General features: G+C 40.0%; 1 protein-coding gene and 1 long non-coding RNA gene across 3 annotated transcripts; both read left to right on the plus strand.

The window, feature by feature from the left end:
* The first annotated feature begins 94 nt into the window (after nt 1–94).
* LOC121747273 lies at nt 95–1,235 on the plus strand. The gene is made up of 2 exons (XR_006039169.1): nt 95–388; nt 770–1,235. It is a non-coding gene; the product is annotated as an uncharacterized LOC121747273 (long non-coding RNA).
* A 10,864-nt stretch (nt 1,236–12,099) lies between these two features.
* Nucleotides 12,100–13,700, plus strand: LOC121748937. Of its 2 annotated transcripts, XM_042143522.1 has the most exons (3): nt 12,100–12,406; nt 12,490–12,524; nt 13,080–13,700. In XM_042143522.1, exon 3 carries the CDS (start codon nt 13,118–13,120, stop codon nt 13,541–13,543), a length of 426 nt encoding a protein of 141 aa, XP_041999456.1. In that variant the 5' UTR covers nt 12,100–12,406; nt 12,490–12,524; nt 13,080–13,117; the 3' UTR covers nt 13,544–13,700. The 2 variants fall into 2 exon arrangements, with proteins under 2 accessions (XP_041999456.1, XP_041999457.1); XM_042143523.1 differs by lacking the exon at nt 12,490–12,524.
* Nucleotides 13,701–20,607: the final 6,907 nt, after the last annotated feature.

Genomic DNA, 20,607 nt, shown 5'->3' on the forward strand with positions numbered 1-20,607 from the left:
CGCGTGCCGCCGCGGAACCATTCCTCCGGAACGGCAACGGCACCGCAACGGCACAACGTTGCGGGTGCTCTAATTCACGCTCAGATCTCTTCTCCCAAAATTTCTCTTCTCCCTAAAATTTCTCTTCTCTTCTTCGTATCATCAAATCAGTCTTCAAATCTCGGAGATTTCTTTCCAAATTCATATTTTCTAAATTACGCGATTATAAATTGAAGGAATTGATTCTCGTTGTTCAATATCTTCCGATCTCATCAAATTCAGTCTTCACGTATCGCGATTTTCTTCTTTTTGAAGCTATTTTGCTTGTCAATTTCTGCCGATCTCATCAACCTATCGCGATTGTCTCCTTTTCGAAGCTATTTTGCTTGTCTTTGTTCAACAATGGCAGGTATGTGTTAATAATTGTGCTTTTATGTTTTAATTTTGAATCATTCGATATGCATCTTCTAAATTTTGTATTTGAATTTTCTGTTTTTATTCGAGCTGTTGTTTCATATATTCGTTAGTAATTTTTGTAATTTTTTGATTCTGATGTTTATGTTCCGATACGTGTTTATGTATTAAGTAGTTTTTTCATTGATTAGTACTAGTTTTAGTGTTTTTTGTCTCAGTTTATTTGATGATTATTCTGTCGGTTTTATTCATGTGTTGTTTCCTCTGTTTTTTGTTCTTATTCTCTGTTTCTTAGTTTTAATTTGTATGTTGATATTTTCAAATGTAATTTATTGATGTTCTGTTCTTTATTATTGATTTTTGTAACCTGATGGAGACGTACAAGGGACAAAAGATCAAAGATTGGCAAACAGGACTGCCATCGAAGACTCTGAGAATCTTACGTGCCAAATATTGTAGTGACGTGTACATCCAATTGCAACTGCGAGTTGGTGAAGGAGAAGGCAAAACACCATCTGACTGAATGCAACAAATTTGCCAAGGTTGATGTGGACGAACTTATTGCAAATTGGGAAAAACAATTGGAGCTTTGGAGGATTATAAATTAACTTCTTTTGTGACTCTTGCCATTGAATATTTTTGTATTTAGAAATACTAATGGCATCACCTATATCATTTTGGACATGTTATGTGAGTCTTCAGTATTGAGAATTATCGTAACTCATCTACAAAATATTAAGAAGTACATGATTTGGTATTGTTTCAATGTTGTGTTGATATTATTTTGTTATTCACAACTATATGCCAATTATTGAGCATTCCAAATAGTAATGTTAGAGAAATTATACACGAATTATTGAGAATTTACTATGTTGTGTTGATATTATTTTGTTATTCACAACTATATGCCAATTATTGAGCATTCCAAATAGTAATGTTAGAGAAATTATACACGAATTATTGAGAATTCTAAATAGTAAGGCCATTCACAATGGGGCGCCCTAAAGCCTGCCCTATTCACCGCTACGTCAGCATTTTATCCTCCTGCCCTTCCACCTGCGGTGGGGCCCTAAGCATTTTCTTCTATTTGAATATTTAAATAACTACAAAAATTGGGAAAAACATTCATTTCATTTACAAAATTAATACATTACAATAAGGATTATAAAAAAATACGCAAACTCAGCGACGGCGGTTACGGGCTCACACTTCTTCAATCATGTCATTCATGAGCTGCGCATGGTCGTGTTGGTTGCGCATTGAGGCCTGTCCAGATAGAACCTCATTGAAGCCTGTCGGTAATCCTCGAGCGGGGTCGCGGTCGCCGTGCTGGAGGAGCTGGATGCAATTTCGTCATCGGTCCAATCGGTGATGCTCCCACATTCATGTTCGACTTGTTAGTATACTAGAAATCACCTTTCGAGTGATTGGATACTGTAAAACTCTAATTGTTATTTTCCAATAAATGCAACAGATTATTTTTGTCATAATGTTATTATGCTTTACATTTAATGGTTGTTTATTGCATATTTAAATGTATAAGCAAACGTAACAAAGTCTAAGTCTTTGTTTTAGTAGACCGGTTGTGGGCGTCGTCCAATTTAAGGTAACACAGTCAGTTCTAAACAAAGAAAAATAAGAATTTCACAACCTAGATAGGTTTATTGCATATTTAAATGTATAAGCAAACGTAACAAAGTCTAAGTCTTTGTTTTAGTAGACCGGTTGTGGACATCGTCCAATTTAAGGTAACACGGTCAGTTCTAAACAAAGAAAAATAAGAATTTCACAACCTAGATAGGCCTAGACTACCTATCGTGAAAGGTTGCAATGTCAGTCCGATTATTTCTAAGCCTTATTGAAATAAGATGACGTTGGTGTGGTATAGCACTGAATGGATCTAACAGCAAGACGAGTATTTATGCTATCTACTGAAAGACGAGGTCTTGATAATTAATTTCTTAATCAATGTATGTTAGCATTGAGCATACGATATTGAGTATCTACTACTTTGACTTACCAAAGGTGCGGGTTTTTCGTCACCCAACGATCCAGGTATATTGCTAGTGGCGATCATTATCTAGCGGTGCTAGGATTGCTATTACGTTGAATCGTGCGCGAGGAGAGTCTCGTTTGATAACATCCACAAGAGGAGCTCGAAACAAAGTTTTATTATTCGGAACCTAGCTAGTTGGAGTTTAATTACTCTATGAATAATAAATAAGAGTTTCTTGCTAAGTCCACTCTTGGAGATTAAAATATGTTAATTAATTAAGTCCATAGCAGACAATAATTAATTAATAGATGTTTCTATCTTAAGCGCGGGAAATAAATTAAATGCAATTAAAGGAAACCCGGAATACTTGTAATTTCGGATTTGGAAGGCAGTGCAATATTACTTCTGTAGTGGCTGCTTGTAATATTCCAATATAAGCATATATTAAATTGTGGGTTCAATTTAATTAGTAAAAAGCTAATTGGGTGAGGCCTGTTCCAAATTCTTCCTTAGATCCCTGACTGGGCCCAATATGTGACTTAATATAAATAGGAGAATAAAGAGACAGAAAATACAATAATTTTGGTTGAGAATTTTCGTCCCCCTTAGGGAAAGAGAGAGTTCAAAATTTTGCCTCCTCCATGAGCTGAGTTCTGTCTTCGTTATTCAAGTCCTAGTACGTTGGTGAGATTTGCCCACACAAATATCAGCGTATAGTCCGGGACACCAGTCAGAAGGTCCGAGGTCGAGTACTGAAGATCTTCACGTGGAGAAGACGCAAGCCATCATCGATTCTTGATTGAATCAACAAGGTAATTTGGCTAATTCCGTAGTAAGCATGTTTTAGGGATTTTATATGCTAAAGCATATTTTAATTCAAGTTATGAGCATGATACATGTGATAATTACGCGAATAGAATTTATCTAAATAATCTGCTACATAGATCAAATTTATGTGATCGGTAAATTAATGCACGCTTCCGCTGCCAACCCCTTCACGACTATCATGTTGTGCAAGATTATGCACGCATGCATGACATCGGCGAGGATTTCCTTGAACCAGAGACGCCCCGGCCCTTTCACTATTGCTCACCGTGATTGGAGCACACCAAATGTCTGCTTCACATCCTTGCACGTCGCCTCCTGCTTTTGCTCAAAGAAAAACTCTTTTATCACCAATTGGGCAACTGATCGTCTTCAGAAAAATATTCCACCGTAAGTATATGCCATCGGCCTTGTAGTACCCCATGTTGTATTGGCGCCTGTTGGCAGTGAACTCGATGGCCGGGCCGTTGCCGTTGCATTGCTCGGTGAAGAGGGTGGATGAGTTGAGGACGTTGATGTCGTTGTTTAACCCGGCTACACCAAAGTAAGCATGTCAGATCCAGAGCCGATAGTCAGCGACGGCTTCGAGGATTATCGTCGGGTGGTTGCCCTTGTATCCACTAGTAAATTGGCCTCTCCACGCCGCCGGACAATTCTTCCACTCCCAATGCATACAGTCGATGCTCCCTAGCATCCCAGGAAAGTCGTGCGCCGTCTCGTGCATTCTCGTTAGGCCCTGGCAATCTACAGTCGTCGACTTTCGCAAATATGTGTCGCTGTAGGCCTCGACAACTCCCCTACAAAATCTCTTCAGGCACTCGCGGCCTGGAGTATCCCCGACGTGGAGGTACTCGTCGAACATGTCAGCGCTGGTGCCGTAGGCCAACTGCCGGAGTACAACTGTGCACTTTTGCAATGGCGTAAGCCGGGGTCTGCCGATGCCATCTTCCCGATACTAGAAGTATTCATCGCGTGACTGCAACGTCTGGACAATGCTGAGAAAAAGGTAACGAGGCATTCTAAACCGACGGCGGAAAACAGTCGAGCCCCACTGCAAATAGACGTTCGTGAGCTGCGGCGTGATCGCCTCGGACAGACTTCCGACGTCGAATAGGCCTGGGGATCTGCTCCGCCGCCGCTGCCGCCGCCGCCACCGCCTCCTCGCGTTGAATTATGGCTAAGCATTCCACCATTGCGTCGTGCATGGCTGCATTTAAGGCTCGAGTCAGGGTCGGACTACCGTCCTCCGAGGAACTCCGGTCGTAGTCGTGGTTCATTTTGGCTTGTGAGATTTGGAGAGATGTGAGAGATGAGAGAACTGATGCGAGAAATGTTCGTATGAAAAATGGAATGACAATCAAGGTTTAAATAGACAAATTTCGAATTTAAAAAATTAAAAAAACAAAAACGCGCTGCATCGTCCGTGCCTCCCATAGTGGGCGGACGATGACGCGGATGATGCCCTATCGTCCGCGCTTCGTCCGCGGACTAAGCATCGGGCGTGGACGATGCATCGTCCGTCGTCCGCGAAGCCACAATGGCGGATGATAGCTCGCCCGATGCATCGGGCGCGCTATCGTCCGCCCCATTGTGGATGGCCTAATGTTGAGAAATTATACACGAATTATTGAGAATTCCAAATAGTAATATTGAGAGTGGTTGTCTTCTTTGTTCAATGTTTCTGTCTCCTCCTCGTCTTTTTCTTTCTTCGCATTTATAGTTTCTTTCTTCATCTTCTATTTTCCTGCCTTCTCCTACTGTTTTCCCACCTTTTCCTTCTATTTTTCTGACTTCTCTCCACGTTCTGCATTTTCCGTTTCTTCTGAAGAACATGCGTAACGCTTGGGGCCGGGCCGCAAATTGCGAGTCCCGGCCCGTCCCATGCATTACACGGAAGTGCGGCACGGCTCAGGACCGTCCCGGTGACGCGTGACCGGCCTGGGGAGCGTCCCGCGTCCCGGCCCGGGACGGGGTTGCACGGTGACGGGCCGCAAGTCCCTCGTCCCGGCCCAGCGTTACACGGTCTTCGGGCCGGGACGCAAATCCAATTTTGTTTTTTTTTTAAATTCGATGTCTATAAATACGAGCTTGTGTTCCATCCATTTCAATCCCGCGTTCCATTTCAATACTCTATTATACCCTTTGTATTTTCGGCGTCAATGGATTGGTTCAACAGCGATCAACGTGAGATGGAGGAGTTCGTTAACTCGAACAATTGGTACATACCGTCATCGCAACCATCGCAGACACAGCCTAGTCCGGGAGTCGGTAGCAACGGCGACATTACATCGCCGGTCAACACCGACGAGTTCGAGGTCAGTGAGATGGAGCCCGCTCAAGAGCGGGGAAAGGAGAAGGTCGGAGAGGAGGATGGGCCGAAGAAGTACACTCCGCCCGAGACAATGTGGCTTGCGAGGAACTACATCGACGTCTCCGAGGATCCTATCATCGGCAACCAGCAGACCGGCAAGGCTTTTTGGGAGCGGATTGCGCAGAAATATAACGCTGGCCGTCCGGAAGGGTCGAGCGAGCGTAGCTACGTGAAGCTGCGCAAGCATTGGGGCCGGGTCCAGGCGGATATGAGCAAGTGGAACGGAAAGTGGGCCAACGTAGTCCGTATGTGGCCGAGCGGGCACAGCGAGGCGGACCTCGTCGAGAAGGCAAAGGAAGCGTTCTTCACTGACGGGAAGAAGACCTTCAAGTACTTCGAAGTTTGGAAGCTCGTCGAGAAGAGCCCGAAGTACACCAGCGGTGCTGAGCCAGCGGCAACTGGGGCGGCGAAGAGAACCAAAGTTTCCGCCTCCGGAAACTACTCTTCGAGCGAAGGAGGTCCGGCGATCGACCTCAATGTGACGGACGACGATGTCTTCTACTCCTCTCCTAGCATTCAGAGCCGCCCGACAGGAACAAAGGCGGCCAAGAGGAAAGCAAAGGGGAAGGCAGCTGCGAGCAACTCCGCTATGGTGCCACCGCCGACCAATCCGTCTCTGGATAAGATGTCCGACACTTTGTCGGAGATGAATATTACATGGCGGATGAGCCAGCTGACGGAGTTGACAGCGAGGGATACATCGAAGATGTCGGACGAGGAGCTCGAGTTGCACCGTGAGATGATCGCCTACCTTCGCGCCCAAATGAAGAAGTAGTAGTCGTGGCCCGGGTTTCTTGTATTTTAAATTTGCTTCGTCTAGTAATGTAATGTTAATTTCGAATGAACAATGCATTTTCCCGGTTTCAATTGTTCAACGAATTGCGTTTTCGAGTTAAATAGGTTGGAGTTGTGAATAGTGTCATTTATTAGTTGCGGCCCGAGTTGCGGCCTGCAGGGTTACAGCAGTTGGGGCCTGGGCCGCAACTGTAGAGGAATGATGACGTGGAGGGGACTTGGGGCCGGAAATGGGGACGGGGTTACTGATGCCCTCAACTCCCTTGTTATGTTTCTGTTCTACTGCTTTTGTATTTTTAACTTTTTCAGCAAAAGACCTTAAAGTTCTCATTGTTGTCAAAGTTATCGTCATCTTCCTCTGGTCTAGATCTTTTCCCTATAGCTGTATTTTTGGTAAACATAAAACATGATAATTAATTTAGAAACAAACTTATGTCAAGTATTACAATCATTCTAACATGTTGTTGAATTCACAAATATCAACATATAGCATATATTTAGCTAAGACATCATCAACACATATCTAACCCAGTATCAACATATAGCTAACTCAATATCAACACATAGCTAACAAACTATCAACACATAGCTAACTCAATATCAACGTATAGCTAACTCAAATACCAAGATATAGCTAACACATTATCGACATTTAACTACCTCAATATCCATATTTGCATTAGATATAGTAAACAAAAGCTTTCTAATATTAACAGAACTTCTAAATATTCCATTTACGTGTGTAAAATTCATCAGAATTTCAAGCTTTCAGAAAATAAAGATTCATATTCTCATATGTTATCAAATCAGAAATCAATCTAACAACAACACAACTATAGAAGTTTTGTTGAAATCAGAAATCTCAAACTACAATGCAAAAAAATCAGAAATCGGTAAATGAAATTAAAAAAATACCTTTCGATTCTTCAAGAGCATTTTCGATTGAAACCATTGCACTTGATTTGAAGTATGTCCACTGCGAAATAAATGTATTAATTTCGTTTCTGTTGAAATTTTAGCAAGTTCAAAACAAAATTCGAAGTTTAAATTTCATATTTACCGTCGTTTTTCTTCAAATTTGTGAATCTGCCCTAGGTCGAACTTTTCTTCGGAGAAGAAGGGGAGTTTTCGAGCTGTTCTTCTGTGTTTGAGTGAGAGATATGTGTTTTGGAGTAGTGAATCTGGCTTTGAATGACGACGAGATTGAGAGAGAAAATGGAGTGAACGGCGACGAGATTGAGAGAGAAAATGAAGTGAGTGGTGTGGTTGTTGAAGGTGGAGTGAATGGTTTGAGAAATGAAATCAAAACCTGCGCGCTTAATTTTATGTAAATTGTCCATTTTACCCTTTTGTTGAGATTGTTAATTCAATGTATTGATATTTTTTTTATTCAATCTCGGCCTTCGATCTTTGGATCAAAGGGTCCATATTCAATCTCAATTTGGGATTAAGATGATAAACTCAGTACAAGACGACCCTGTTTTTACTCGTGTATATATACTAGTAGTATAATTTTAACAAATGTTATTAGGTCGAAAACACAAAATTAAACGAAAGTTAAAGACAAAAGTTAGTATATTAAAATGTTATTTCACAAATCAAAAAAAAAAATTAAGTGAATGAATTTATTTGAAATTCTTTGAAATTTCAAGACATGAGTAGAAACACACACTAAAATTGCAGTTCACTTACACAATTTATGTGTCTCATGTCTATTTCTTCTTTCATTACTTAACACTCACAACAAACACTAAATTGTATTTCACTCAACATTATTTGCATATAATTTGCGTAAATAAAAAAAACGATTATCACTTATTACACATAAGGACCCGCAACGCGTCATGCGGGTGGCCCGTAATCCGTCACGCCGGGACGAGACGGCGGCGTGACGCTTTGCAGCGCCCCGTCTCGTCCCCAGCCCGCCGAGCGTTCTGTCCCGCCGAGACGGATGGAGACCAGCGCCACGTGGCGCGCTCCGGCGCCATGCGTGACGCCCACTCGCCGGCCCGCGAGTGGGCATCGTCACGCTGGCGCAATAAATCATTTTTTTAAAAAAAATCGAATTTAAAAAAAATGAAAAACAGTAATATTACCGTTAATATTACCGTTTTTTTCTTTTTTTATTATTATTTTTTATTTTTTTACTCTATAAATACTCCTAATTCATCCTCATTTCACACACAAATACACATCTATTCTTCCCAAATCATCTTCATTTCCTCTCCAATTTTCATCTAACCTCTTATCACAAAATGTCCGGCGACGGAAACTCTGGCGGTGGCGGCTCCGGCGGGTTCGACATCAACGCGTTTGGCGACTGGGGGGGCATGTACAATGTCCTGGGTGGTGGTTCTCATTCGTCGATGCCGGGCACCCAGGGTTCGTCGACGCCGGGGGTACCAACCACCCCATTTTGATGTGGATGCATACTCTCGTCCCTCCGCCCCGAGGTATTCGCAGGGATTATCCCATATTCGGGAGGATTATTTCGTTGAACCCACTCCGGAAGAAGGCCGAGGCGGTGGAGGAGGCCGAAGCGGTGGAAGCTCTAGGGCGGAGGCGGAGGCGGACGAGGAGGAGGAGGATCTATGCCGGCATCCGTACAGCCCCAAAGAAACTCTGACGGTGTACAACGCCTGGATCAGCGTCTCGTACGATCCCATAGTCGGAAATCAACAATCCCGGAAGTGCTTCTGGGAAAAGGTCACCGAGGCCTACCACGAGATTAAGCCGAAGGGGTCCCGCCGCCGCACATTTAAGATGCTCCGCGCTCACTTTGACCGAGCCGACAGAGAGGTCAAAAAATTATGCGCCATCTACAAGAGTGAAGTGGCTCATTACCAAAGCGGAGCTATGGGAGCCGACATTCTGAAGTCGCCTTTGCGAGTCTACTTCGACGACACCGGCAAACAATTCAAACATGTCGATGTTTGGGAGGTCGTCAAAGACGAGGAAAGGTGGGCCAACGGTGTCCGGTCCAGCTCGGGCTCGACCTCGAAGCGCACGAAGCACACGGCGGGTGGCCAATACTCGTCTAGTGAGGCGGTTCGGGCAGCGCCGCACAAGAGTTTGCCTCGCAGGAGGTTGAGGGCACGGCAGATGATGCCGGGGGGTCCTCCCGTGGGCGTCGTGGGCCGCAAGGGAGAAATGCGGCGAAGGCGGCTAGAGGGAGTAGGGGCCGAGCCGAATCAAGCCAGGCAGGCTCGGGCTCGGGGGCACCCTCGAACTCCCTAATGTCCATGTACATGACCGCCACAATGGCGGACACTTCCCGCATGACGCCTCCCCAATACCAAGCCTATCTTGCCGGATTTGAGTTTATAGCAAGACAACTTGGTATTCCGCCTCCAGGTGGCTTCAGAGCATCCACAACCGTGCTCTTGCCAACGGCACGGTTGTGGGCCCGGGCGGTACTATTCATGCCTGCTCTCTGGCAAAAGCACAACACCTACAGCTGTGCTCTTCCGCAAGGACGAGCACAATTAATTTAAAATTCAATTAAACAATAACATTTCCATAATACTAAAATTTATTAAAAAACCACAATAAATATTACAAATTACAAATAAAATAAAAAAGACATAATTAAAATCCTAAAAATTAAAAATTACATAATTAAACTCCTAAAAATTAAAAATTACATAATTAAAATCCTAAAAATTGAGATTGAGAGAGTTGTTTAGTATAGTGTCATTTTTTGTGTTTGAAATGAGAGTATTTATAGATGAAAGTATGAATTTTGGGGTAAAAATAATGAAAAAAATAAATTAAAAGTGTGGAAAAAATGGATATATTTTATTAGGAAGTGAGACAATATTTTTTTTATTAATTTTGAACTTTTCAGATTTTTTCGATTTTTTAAAAAAATAAATAAAAAATGATAAATCAACGGGCCAATCGGAAGCTGCCACGTCGACGCGCTGTGCTCTTGCCGCTGGCACGGACGTGCTCTATGCATAGAGCAGCGCCCTGCCAGCGGCAAGAGCGCAATGGTGGCGGAGCGCGTCCTTGCCAGCGGCAAGGACGGACGGTGAGCTGCTGTTCGCCGTTGGGAATGCTCTCAGTGCACCTCCATCGTCTTCGGGGGATGATTCGCCGGCGGAGTAGTTTTTTTATTTTCCATAAAATTGTATTTTAAATGATGTAATTTTTATTTTTTTAGGATTTTAATTATTTTTTTTTATTTTTTAAAATTTTAAGTTATATTTTTATTTTATGTTGTAATTTTATTTTATTTAATGAAGTGTGTTTTATTAGGGGTGTGCATTCGGGTTTCGGTTCGGTTTTTTGCCAAAACCGAACCATAACCGAAAAACCGAATTTAGTTCAAAATCCAAACCGAACCGAACCCGAAAAACCGAAAAACCGAACCCGAAAAAAAACCGAAAAACATGAAAAAAATAAATATAATATAAATATATATTTATATATGTGTATTTTATTTTATTTTATATATACTAATAGAATATTTATATATAATATAAAATTAATAATACATATAATATATATTATATAGTAGAATATATTAAAAGAATATATATATTATATATAATATAATATATTAAAAGAATATATATATTATATATAATATAATATATTAAATTAATAGAATACATATATAATTCGGTTTTTCGGTTTTTCAGTTTTTTCTTCGCCCGAACCGAACCGAACCGAACCGAAAAACCATTTTTTTTTTTAAACCGAACCGAAAAACCGAAAAATTCGAACTGAATTTCAAAATTTCGGTTTGGTTCGGTTCGGATATTCGGTTTCCAGTTTTTTTGCTCACCCCTAGTTTTTATTAATTGAATTTGGTTGGAAATAAAACTAAAAAATAAAATTGTATGAATAGTAATTTAAGATACGGTTAAGGGACGAATAAGAGATGGAGGGTTGCAGGTTCCGTCTCTTAGTTAAGAGATGGAGTAAAAAGGTACAGTGAGGCCCATGAATAATAATTTAAGGGACGATTAATTGACGGATAAAAGACTGCGTTGCAGATGGCCTAACCCATAACACTAAAATTGCATTTCACATACCACTATTGAGGAATATCATCTCTTGTTTTTTTAATTCTTTTGTATTTCTTATAATGCGGGAAAAAAGCAAAAGCTGCATTTTACCAACAGACTGTTTATAAATTCTTTATTAAAAAATCTATAACATTAATAATGACCATAACACTAAAATTGCATTTTACGCGGCACACTTGCAGTGTAGCTATGCTGTCGACACCACATAAATTAAACACAAATAGAAAATGAAGTTTGTGCTTACAAATACAATATTGGGGCAATTATTCAATATGAATTATTTTTAATAATATGGTATATAGCTGTCACTGTGGATGCATATTTTGATTGTGTGCCGTGCATGTAGTACTTTACAATTGAAGGACCTAATTTAGAGAATTCCCACTTTTGAAATATTTAAATATGGTTTAGGGTTTTTGACTCACTCGTTAAAAACTGTTTTAGATAACAAGTTTGACTATGTATACGATGTGTGGTACAGGAATGACATCAAAAGATGGTCTTTTTATTTTTCTAGTAATTTAATTTAATTTAATTTAATTTAATTTAATTTAATTTAATTTAATTTAATTTAATTTAATTTAATTCTCCTAAAAATGAATTTGTGCTCTTGTCTTGAATTGTTTAATTTTACACTTTACCCTAACTTCTCAAACAGCCCATCAAATTAAATAAATATCCTTTCACCACTTACTAAGTACTAACTCAGTTTTCATCACTTCCTCTCTCTCTCTCTCGCAGTCTTTGCTTCCCTCAGCTCATTGGCTGGCACTTCAACCTTTGAAATCTGGCTAAGAATCCAATCTTTTTCCAAATCTGACTTCATTTTCTCTCTTTAATCCGTTTCTTGCTGTTTATTTGATCTGGGCTTTCTTCCTCTCTGCCCCTTTCTTTCCCTGTTTCAGATCAATTTTTCATCCAATTCTCACTCAGACCATACCAAGACTTCACCTTTTTGATTCCCTTTTACCGTTGGAACTATTCATGCAGGTTCAAAATCTTGTTTTTCTATTGGGTTTCTGATTGGTGTTGTTTGTTTTTCTTGAAAATGGTTTCTTTTATTTCGGAGGCAGATGTTTATTGTTTCTTATGAAGCCAGCTTCATTTGGTATGTCACTCACTTTATTTTTGCTGTAATTTTTCTGTTTTCGTATAAACTAATGATCTGATATAGTCTTTTGCTTTCTGTTTACAATGATCTAGTGTTTCTATTTTTTTTGTTTTGTTTTGAAGAAATGAAAAAAAGATGGTTTCTTGAGGTTCTAAGCTATGCTATATACATGGATTAGATTTGCTTTTATTGGATTCACTAAGGTTATTTGCAAGTCAAGCATCTCGATTTAGCTAAAAAGTTATTGGATTTGAAGCTCATTTTGTAGTTTGCTGTATTGTGTACTAGCTAAATATATGTGATGAATCCTAAATCTGAGCCCAAGTTTAGTGGGTCTGGGATTTCTTGAAATTTTCAGTGGACAATATAGATAAGATTTAGATTTGAATTTGTCTAGTTCTAGATTTGTTTTGTTGCTTTACTTCTCTGCTTAATTGTTTGCTTTCTTGGATTACTTTATCTAGTTTTTTTTATCGTTCTTGTTATTTCCACCATCAATCTTTGCAAAAGGGGTGTTTTTGGAGTCATATTTATACATCATTTCCATTGCAGAACTATCATAATTTTGCTCGAATTGCTGGTTGTAAAGAATGGGTAGAGGGAGAGGGAAAGGGAAGAAGCAAACTGCGCTTGCTGCTCGTGATGACACTGGCAGCGGTGAGGATGAGAAGCTACCCGTGAGGAGAAGAGGGAGGCCGCAAAAACCAATGAAAGACGACTTTGAGGAGGGAGACGAAGTTGAGAAGATTGAGGAAGAAGACGAAGAAGATGGTGAGGAGGTGAAAAATTTGGTGTTGAGTAAAAGCAGCAAGAACCAATCTGCTGCAGAGAATGGCAGGAAGAGGAAGAGGCCCTCGCAGATCAAGGAAAGCGATGAATTAGTAAAGGAGGAGAATGCCGTGGCAGCCAAAAGTAATGCTACTGTCCTAATCAAGCCCGTTGGCTATAGACAACAAGGGAGCAGAAGGAAGAACAAGCCTAGACGGGCTGCTGAAGTTGGTGTCGAATGCATTTAAATTTTGTACTGGCACAATGAGAGATGAAACCCTTCTCAGCTCGTAGGGTCTTGCCAATATTTGTTTTTGAGTTCATGTTTTTGCTAATGTCTTGGAAAAATTCTTGGAATCAATTGTTTTTGTTAATGCAAAGAGTTATGACAAGTTTTCAGGTTTAGATTTGGTCCATTTATATTATATCTCCATTTTATTTCACGTTTCAGTTTAACAATCAGGTATGTCGTGGTGACAGCAGAAGCTGGCTCGTGTTTGAGGCAATTAAGAACAAATGGATTTGCTGCAATCTTTTGAGGTAAAATTCAATATTCTTTACTCATTCTGTCACATTTTATGCTTGTCTACTCTATATAATGCTGGTTTAGACATGTGAGTCGATGCTTGCGATGATGGACAGAATGAAGCTTTGCTAATGCACTAGGAGACTTGTAAACATCTTGGTTAGATTTGATTCAATTCAAACTTCAAGAACTCATTTTTAGGCCAAATTTCTCAGTTAATCCAAGGATGTTTTTTATTTTGCATTCAAAGAATGTGGAATATGTTGGTAAATAGTTTAGATTTGCGTCTAAGGATTAGTGAAATACTAACTGCGGCTATGTATGTGACCAATGAATGATCTAAGCTAAGGTATGTTTTATCATTGAAAATTTTTGTTTAGGCGACGCCTTTTTCCTCTTCAAATTCTGCCTATCTTTGAATCGAACGATGTTTGGTTTAGTTAAAAAGTGGCCCTCTTCTTACATGTGTTTATGTTTGAAGTTGAACATGTTTCTTAGATTTGGGAGCTTTGCATTGTTGAGGGATGAAGAAGATTTCTCTTTCTTTTTCTTCTTTTTTGTTTAAGAGATAAAGAAGAGATTTATTAAGTTGGCTCTAATTATGAAAGAATTTGGGTTTTAGATTCTTCTGTCAAATGTTGAATTCAAATTCAACTAGAGTGGATTGAGATCCAAATATCTACAAGAATTGGGCTACGGAACATTTTATGTGGGCTGAAATTTTCTGCGGGCCCATATTCCACCTTCAAGAACTCATTTTTAGGCCTATTTTTTTTCCGATAATCTAAAGGCTCAAACCACATGTAAAAACAGTAAACGGGTATAGTCCAACCAAGGGTAAAAATGATGACCGGCGACGGCATAAGAAATAGAAACCACCAAGAAGCTCAAAAACTAGACAATAAAAACACATGCAACCCTTCCACTGTTAACCATCTCTTCTCAGTATTCATGATTCTCATTAATTCTTTTCTATTTTTCCTTCCACTGTTAACCATCTCTTCTCATTATTCATGATTCTCATTAATTCTTTTCTATCTGTCTTATATTTTAATTTATTTATCATGAAGCTTAATTCATTTAAAGGAACTATTTGTCTCTCGTCGAAGTCACAAGGAAGATTGGAGTTGAAAATCTGTCTACAAAAGGTTTACTCAAGTATACAAAACCAAGATGAGATGGCTGCAATGCCAACTCGTTGGCGTCTAGGCGAGACGAGATCGAGCCCACAACAAGCTGCATTGTGGATGCCTTGACACACTTGTTCTGATAAAAACAGAAAATTCAAACACTAACCTTATAAGTTTCTTCTCAACATTTTAGTTCAGTTCCATTTTTGAACAGTCACATATGTACAATTACAAAATCTAAAGTTTTCTTAGATACTAAAAACGATATAAAATAAAGATCATGCACCATTTATGTAGTTCACTCATTTTAAAATTGGTCTAAAATATCACAAACTTTGCATTTTGTTTGGTATTTCCCAAACTAAATCAAATAAAATATTTTTTTTATCAAAACCTTACTATTTTACATGAGCAACCTTGATATGTTTTATTATATTTTAAAATATTTTTAAAATTTATAACAAGTAGGATAAAAAGTCACGTTGAAAATCACATCGATTTAATTATGTTAAGTATGATAAAATGTCTCGTAATTAGTCCAATATAGTAATAAACATGCCGTGAGAAATACCAAAACAAAGTTTAAAGTTTTTGATATTTTAGATCAATTTTTAAAAATCGTGGGAAATCTCATAATTTGACCAAAGTCTATAATTTTAGGGACCAATATCTGTAGGGGTGAGCAAAAAAACCAGAAACCGAATATCCGAACCGAACCGAACCGAAAATTTGAAATTCGGTTCGGTTATTTCGGTTTTTCGGTTCGGTTTTGAAAATACAAAAATTTTAGTTTTTCGGTTCGGTTCGGTTCGGGCGAAGAAAAAAACCAAAAAATCGAATAATCGAATTATATATATATTCTATTAATTTAATATATTATATTATATATAATATATAGTATATTCTTTTAATAAATTCTACTATATTATATATATTATATGTATTATTAATTTTATATTATATATAAATATTCTATTAGTATATATAAAATAAAATAAATTACACACATATATATTAATATTATATTTATTTTTTCGGGTTTTTCGGTTTTTCGGTTTTGTTCGGATTTTTTGGTTTTTTAAGTTCAGTTTTCGGTTTTTCAGTTTCGGTTTCGGGTTCGGTTCGGTTTGGATTTTGAACTAAATTCGGTTTTTCAGTTTTGGTTCGGTTTTGACAAAAAACCGAACCGAAACCCGAATGTACACCCCTAAATATCTGTATATATTACTCCGTTGCTTTTCATTCTGTTTTATAGGCTTCTAGCGTCTTCATAGTAATATTGAATTTACCATATTTAGGCACCTAGAAGCTTGAACTTCAGACAATAATCCAAGAAAGGTTAAAACTGCTCTTAAGGCCATCCACAATGGGGCGGACTTCGCGCTATCGTCCGCTAATGTGGCACCGCGGACGACGGACGATGCTTAGTCCGCGCCTGATGCTTAGTCCGCGGACCATGCAACGCGTTTTAGTTTTTTTTTTTTAATTTGAAAATTTTGTTATATATATACCCCATCTTCACTTTTCATTTGTAACTTTTCGATTAACTTTTAAACTCTCAAATTACGCTATAAAATGGATTCCGCTGGATACACAAGTCATAGTAGCCCGATGTTTGGAGATGGCGCACGGTGGCCGGGTACACAACCTGGCGAATATCGGTCGACGTCAACACGCAGTACGATCCGGATTTCAGTACGGATTCGTACGGTCTCTCCGACATGGAGCCGTCTCCAACTCGCTCTGCCGCTGCTTCCCGTCGCGCCGCCGCTGCCGGGAGCAGCTCCGCAAGCACTGGGATCAGGTGAAGAAGCAAGTCAACGAAGATCCACACAACGCCCTTATGAAGTATACGGATCCGGCCCAAGCCGAGCGCCTCCAGAGGTTTATCGATGAGTTGAGCCGGAAGTTGGGGCTTTTGTAGGATAGTCATTTTTTTTATTTCTAACTCGTGTAACTTTTTTTTTTAAATTAATAATTTTTTGTCGTTCTTTTAATTAATCGTTGTGTTTTTTAATAAGTTTGCATTTATATATTTGAAAATATTTAAATTAAATAACAAAACAATAGTAAAAATGCTTAGGGCGCGCCTTAGGGCGCCCCACCGCAGGTGGAAGGGCAGTAGGATAAAATGCTAACGTAGCGGTGCATAAGGCGGGCTTTAGGGCGCGCCTTAGCCCTTAGGGCGCCCCATTGTAGATGGCATAATAAAAGAAATACTTTATCTTCTTTTAATGTACTAAAACTGCTCTTAATAAAAGAAATACTTTATCTTCTTTTAATGTACTAAAAATGTTGTAGACCAAATATATTCTCCAAATTTTCTTTATGAACCATCTTAATCATTTAACAAGTTTCTTTTCTAACATGGGAAATTTTTTGTGGCTGCAAAAGGGAGTTGTATCAAAGAAATGCTAGGATTTCGTTTAATGATTGCTACATGAGCAATAAGTAGTACTCCTACAGCTTAAAGATAGTAAGGTCATCCGTAATGCCGTATATTATTCGTCTCCATCTCTTAACTATTTATGGGCTCCACTGTACTTTTCACCCCATCTCTTAACTAAGAGACAACACCTGCAACCCTCCATCTCTTAACCGTCTCTTAAGCATCTCATCCCTTAACTATTCATTCAATTTCATTTTTTATTTTTATTTCCAACAAATTCAATTAATGAAAACACACTTCATTAAATAAAATAAAATTACAATTTAAAATTCAAAAAATAAAAAAAAATACATGATTAAAATCCTAAAAAAATATTAAAAATACATAATTTAATTTCTTCCGTGCACTCTACTGGTTGCCAAAGTTTGCCCAAATGTGCTCCATTAGATCATCTTGGAGTTGGACGTGGGCGGTAGAATCACGTGTCCTTGCCCGAATAGACAACCGATCTTGCATAGATGGATGCGCTCCACTGCGAGGCGGAATACTTGCGGTAGAGCTTCCCGGGGTTTCAGGGTTGAAACAATTTCCCGCCTCAGGTCCTTCATCGGCGACAATCATGTTGTGCAAGATTATGCACGTATACATGATGTCGACCATATTCTCCATAAACCACGTACGAGTCGGGGCTTTGATAGTGTTGAATCGAGCTTGGAGAACCCCGAACACTCTCTCCACATCCTTGCGAGCAGCCTCTTGCTTCTGCGCAAAAAGAGCCTGTTTTCGTTCACCGGCCTGTTGAACGTCTTCACAAAGGTTGGCCACTTCGGGTAGATGTCGTCGGCAAGATAGTAACACATTTTATACTGCCGGTTGTTAGCGATGAAGTTGATGGTCGGCGCTTTACCATTCAAAACTTCGGTGAAGAGGTCGGATTGGTTGAGCACGTTGACGTCGTTGTTCAATCCGGAGTACCCAAAATACGCATGTCAAATCCATAGCCGGTAGTCGGCAACGGCCTCGAGTATAACGGTGGGGTGGATGCCTTTGTGGCCGCTCGTGTATGACCCCCTCCACGCCACAGGGCAATTCTTCCATTGCCAATGCATGCAATCGACGCTGCCAAGCATCCCGGGGAATACGTGCACTTCTTCGTGAAGTCGGAGCAGAAACTGACAATCTGCCGTGCTTGGCCTCCGGAGAAATTCATCGGTGAAGGCTGCCCGGACGCCTTTGCAGAAGTTTATCAGACACATTCTCCCCGTGCTTTCCCCAATGTGCAGATATTCGTCGAACACATCCGCCGTTTATCCAGTAGCAAGCTGACGAATTGCTGCAGTACATTTCTGCAGCGTCGTGTGACTGGGACGGCCAACGGCGTCTAACCCTTCTTGGAAGAACTCTTCTCGGGCTGCCAACGTATTTGCGATGTGCATAAATAGCCATTTCTGCATGCGGAAACGGCGACGGAAGTAGGTCTCTCCCCATACCGGGTTCTCACAGAAGTAGTCACGTACCAACCTTGCGGTGGCTTCCTCTCGGTTACGATGGATGTAAGTCCGAGATCGCCTTTGGGGCGGCGCGGCTTCCTCCGCCTCCATACGTCGATCTTCTTCTAGCGATTCTTCCATTATTCGACGCATTTGCTCAAATGGATCCATGAATGAATTATATTTGGGAGAAGAATAATGTTTTGAGATGAAAAATGTACAGTGTTTGAGAGTGTTTGAGTGAGCATAGAGAGTTTTTTTTTGGTGGATTAATTTGTAGGAATGATATGATATTTATAGAAGTGATTGGGGGCTTAAAAAAATTTTAAAAAAATAAAAAAAAATTGTAAAAAACGGCTATAGACGGCTAGTATACTTTTGGGATTTTTTTTTGATTTTTTTTAAAAAAGCAATAAAAAATACATTTTTAACGGAAATAAACGACGCCCACTCGCGGGTCGGCGAGTGGGCGTCACGGACGAACCACAGCTCGCCACGTCGCCAACGCGCGTGGCGAGACAGCTCGCCAAGTGTCTCTCCGAGACGAGTTACGGGACGGGATGGGGACGGGCTGGTGACGAGATGGAGCCCGCAACGCTGTCTCGCTGCCGTCTCGTCTCGTAGAGACGAGATAGGGACCGCAACGAGACGCGTTGCGGATGCCCTATAACTATTAATTTCGCGTAGAAAAAATATACTTATTTTTTTATTTTAATAGTAAGTAAAATTTTATATCTCGCTAATAATATTTTAATTAGTTGTATTAGTATTATTTTTAAAAAACTCTCTTTTATTTTAACCAATTTATAAAATACTTCATTAAATTTGTGGACAAAGATAAATTTAAGGCATCCAAAATAGGAGTACTATAGTAATGCTTCTAGCCACCCATCTCTTGCTTTACGTTATCATTGCCTTTTTTAGCACAAGACTACCATTCCCACGATAATTTACTCTCCCCGTCTCACTTCTGCATTCATTTTATAAAAATAATACTACCTCCTCCGCCCTTTTTTTTCATATCTGTTCGTACTCAGAGTTTGTCCCATTTCATTTTTTACCATTTTTTGTAGTGGATCTCATATTCCACTAACTCATTCCTATTCACAATTTACTATAAAACTAATAAATAAAAATAGGACCCACAATCTACTAACTTTTTCAATCCAAGCCTCCTAGCTCAACTGGTTGAGAAGGGAGGCAATGATACCGCGTCATCCCAGATGTTGCGTGTTTGACCCCTGGGAGGCGCATCTTGGGGATTAATTTCCCTGAGGCCTAGTGGATTCACTAGCCTGACTCCAGAGCTTCGGGAGGTGATTAGTGCCTGGACCCAGCATCTTGGGGATTAATTTTCCTGAATCCTAGTGGATTCACTAGCCTGACTCCAGAGCTTCGGGAGGTGATTAGTGCCTGGACCCAGGAGCTGGGGGAGGTGAAAAATCCTGGACCCGTTCCTGCGGGGCTGGTGGACTCATTGGGTCCCACCTTGACAACGAAGCGCGTCTTGGTAAGATGCTTCACCTCCGACCGTTAGGTCGGGGTTCGAGTCACTTCGGGGGTAGGTGGGGGGAACCACCGTCGATCCTCCTTAAAAAAAATCTACTAACTTTTTCAACTCATTTTTCATTACATTCCTTAAAATTCATGTCGGGTCAAAGTGAGACAATATTTGAGAGACGGGGGCAGTAATAAATAGTTAAGGGAAAGAATAGTGAAGTAAGAGAAAATAAAATAGAGATGAGCTAAATAGAGATGCATGGAGTATACTATTCTT

This window comes from Salvia splendens, chromosome 9 (assembly GCF_004379255.2).
Source record: "Salvia splendens isolate huo1 chromosome 9, SspV2, whole genome shotgun sequence".
Classification (NCBI taxonomy): domain Eukaryota; kingdom Viridiplantae; phylum Streptophyta; class Magnoliopsida; order Lamiales; family Lamiaceae; genus Salvia; species Salvia splendens.

Coding starts and splice junctions, on each gene's coding strand:
- LOC121748937 (XM_042143522.1), top strand. CDS start 13,118: ATGGGTAGAGGGAGAGGGAAAGGGAAGAAGCAAACTGCGCTTGCTGCT.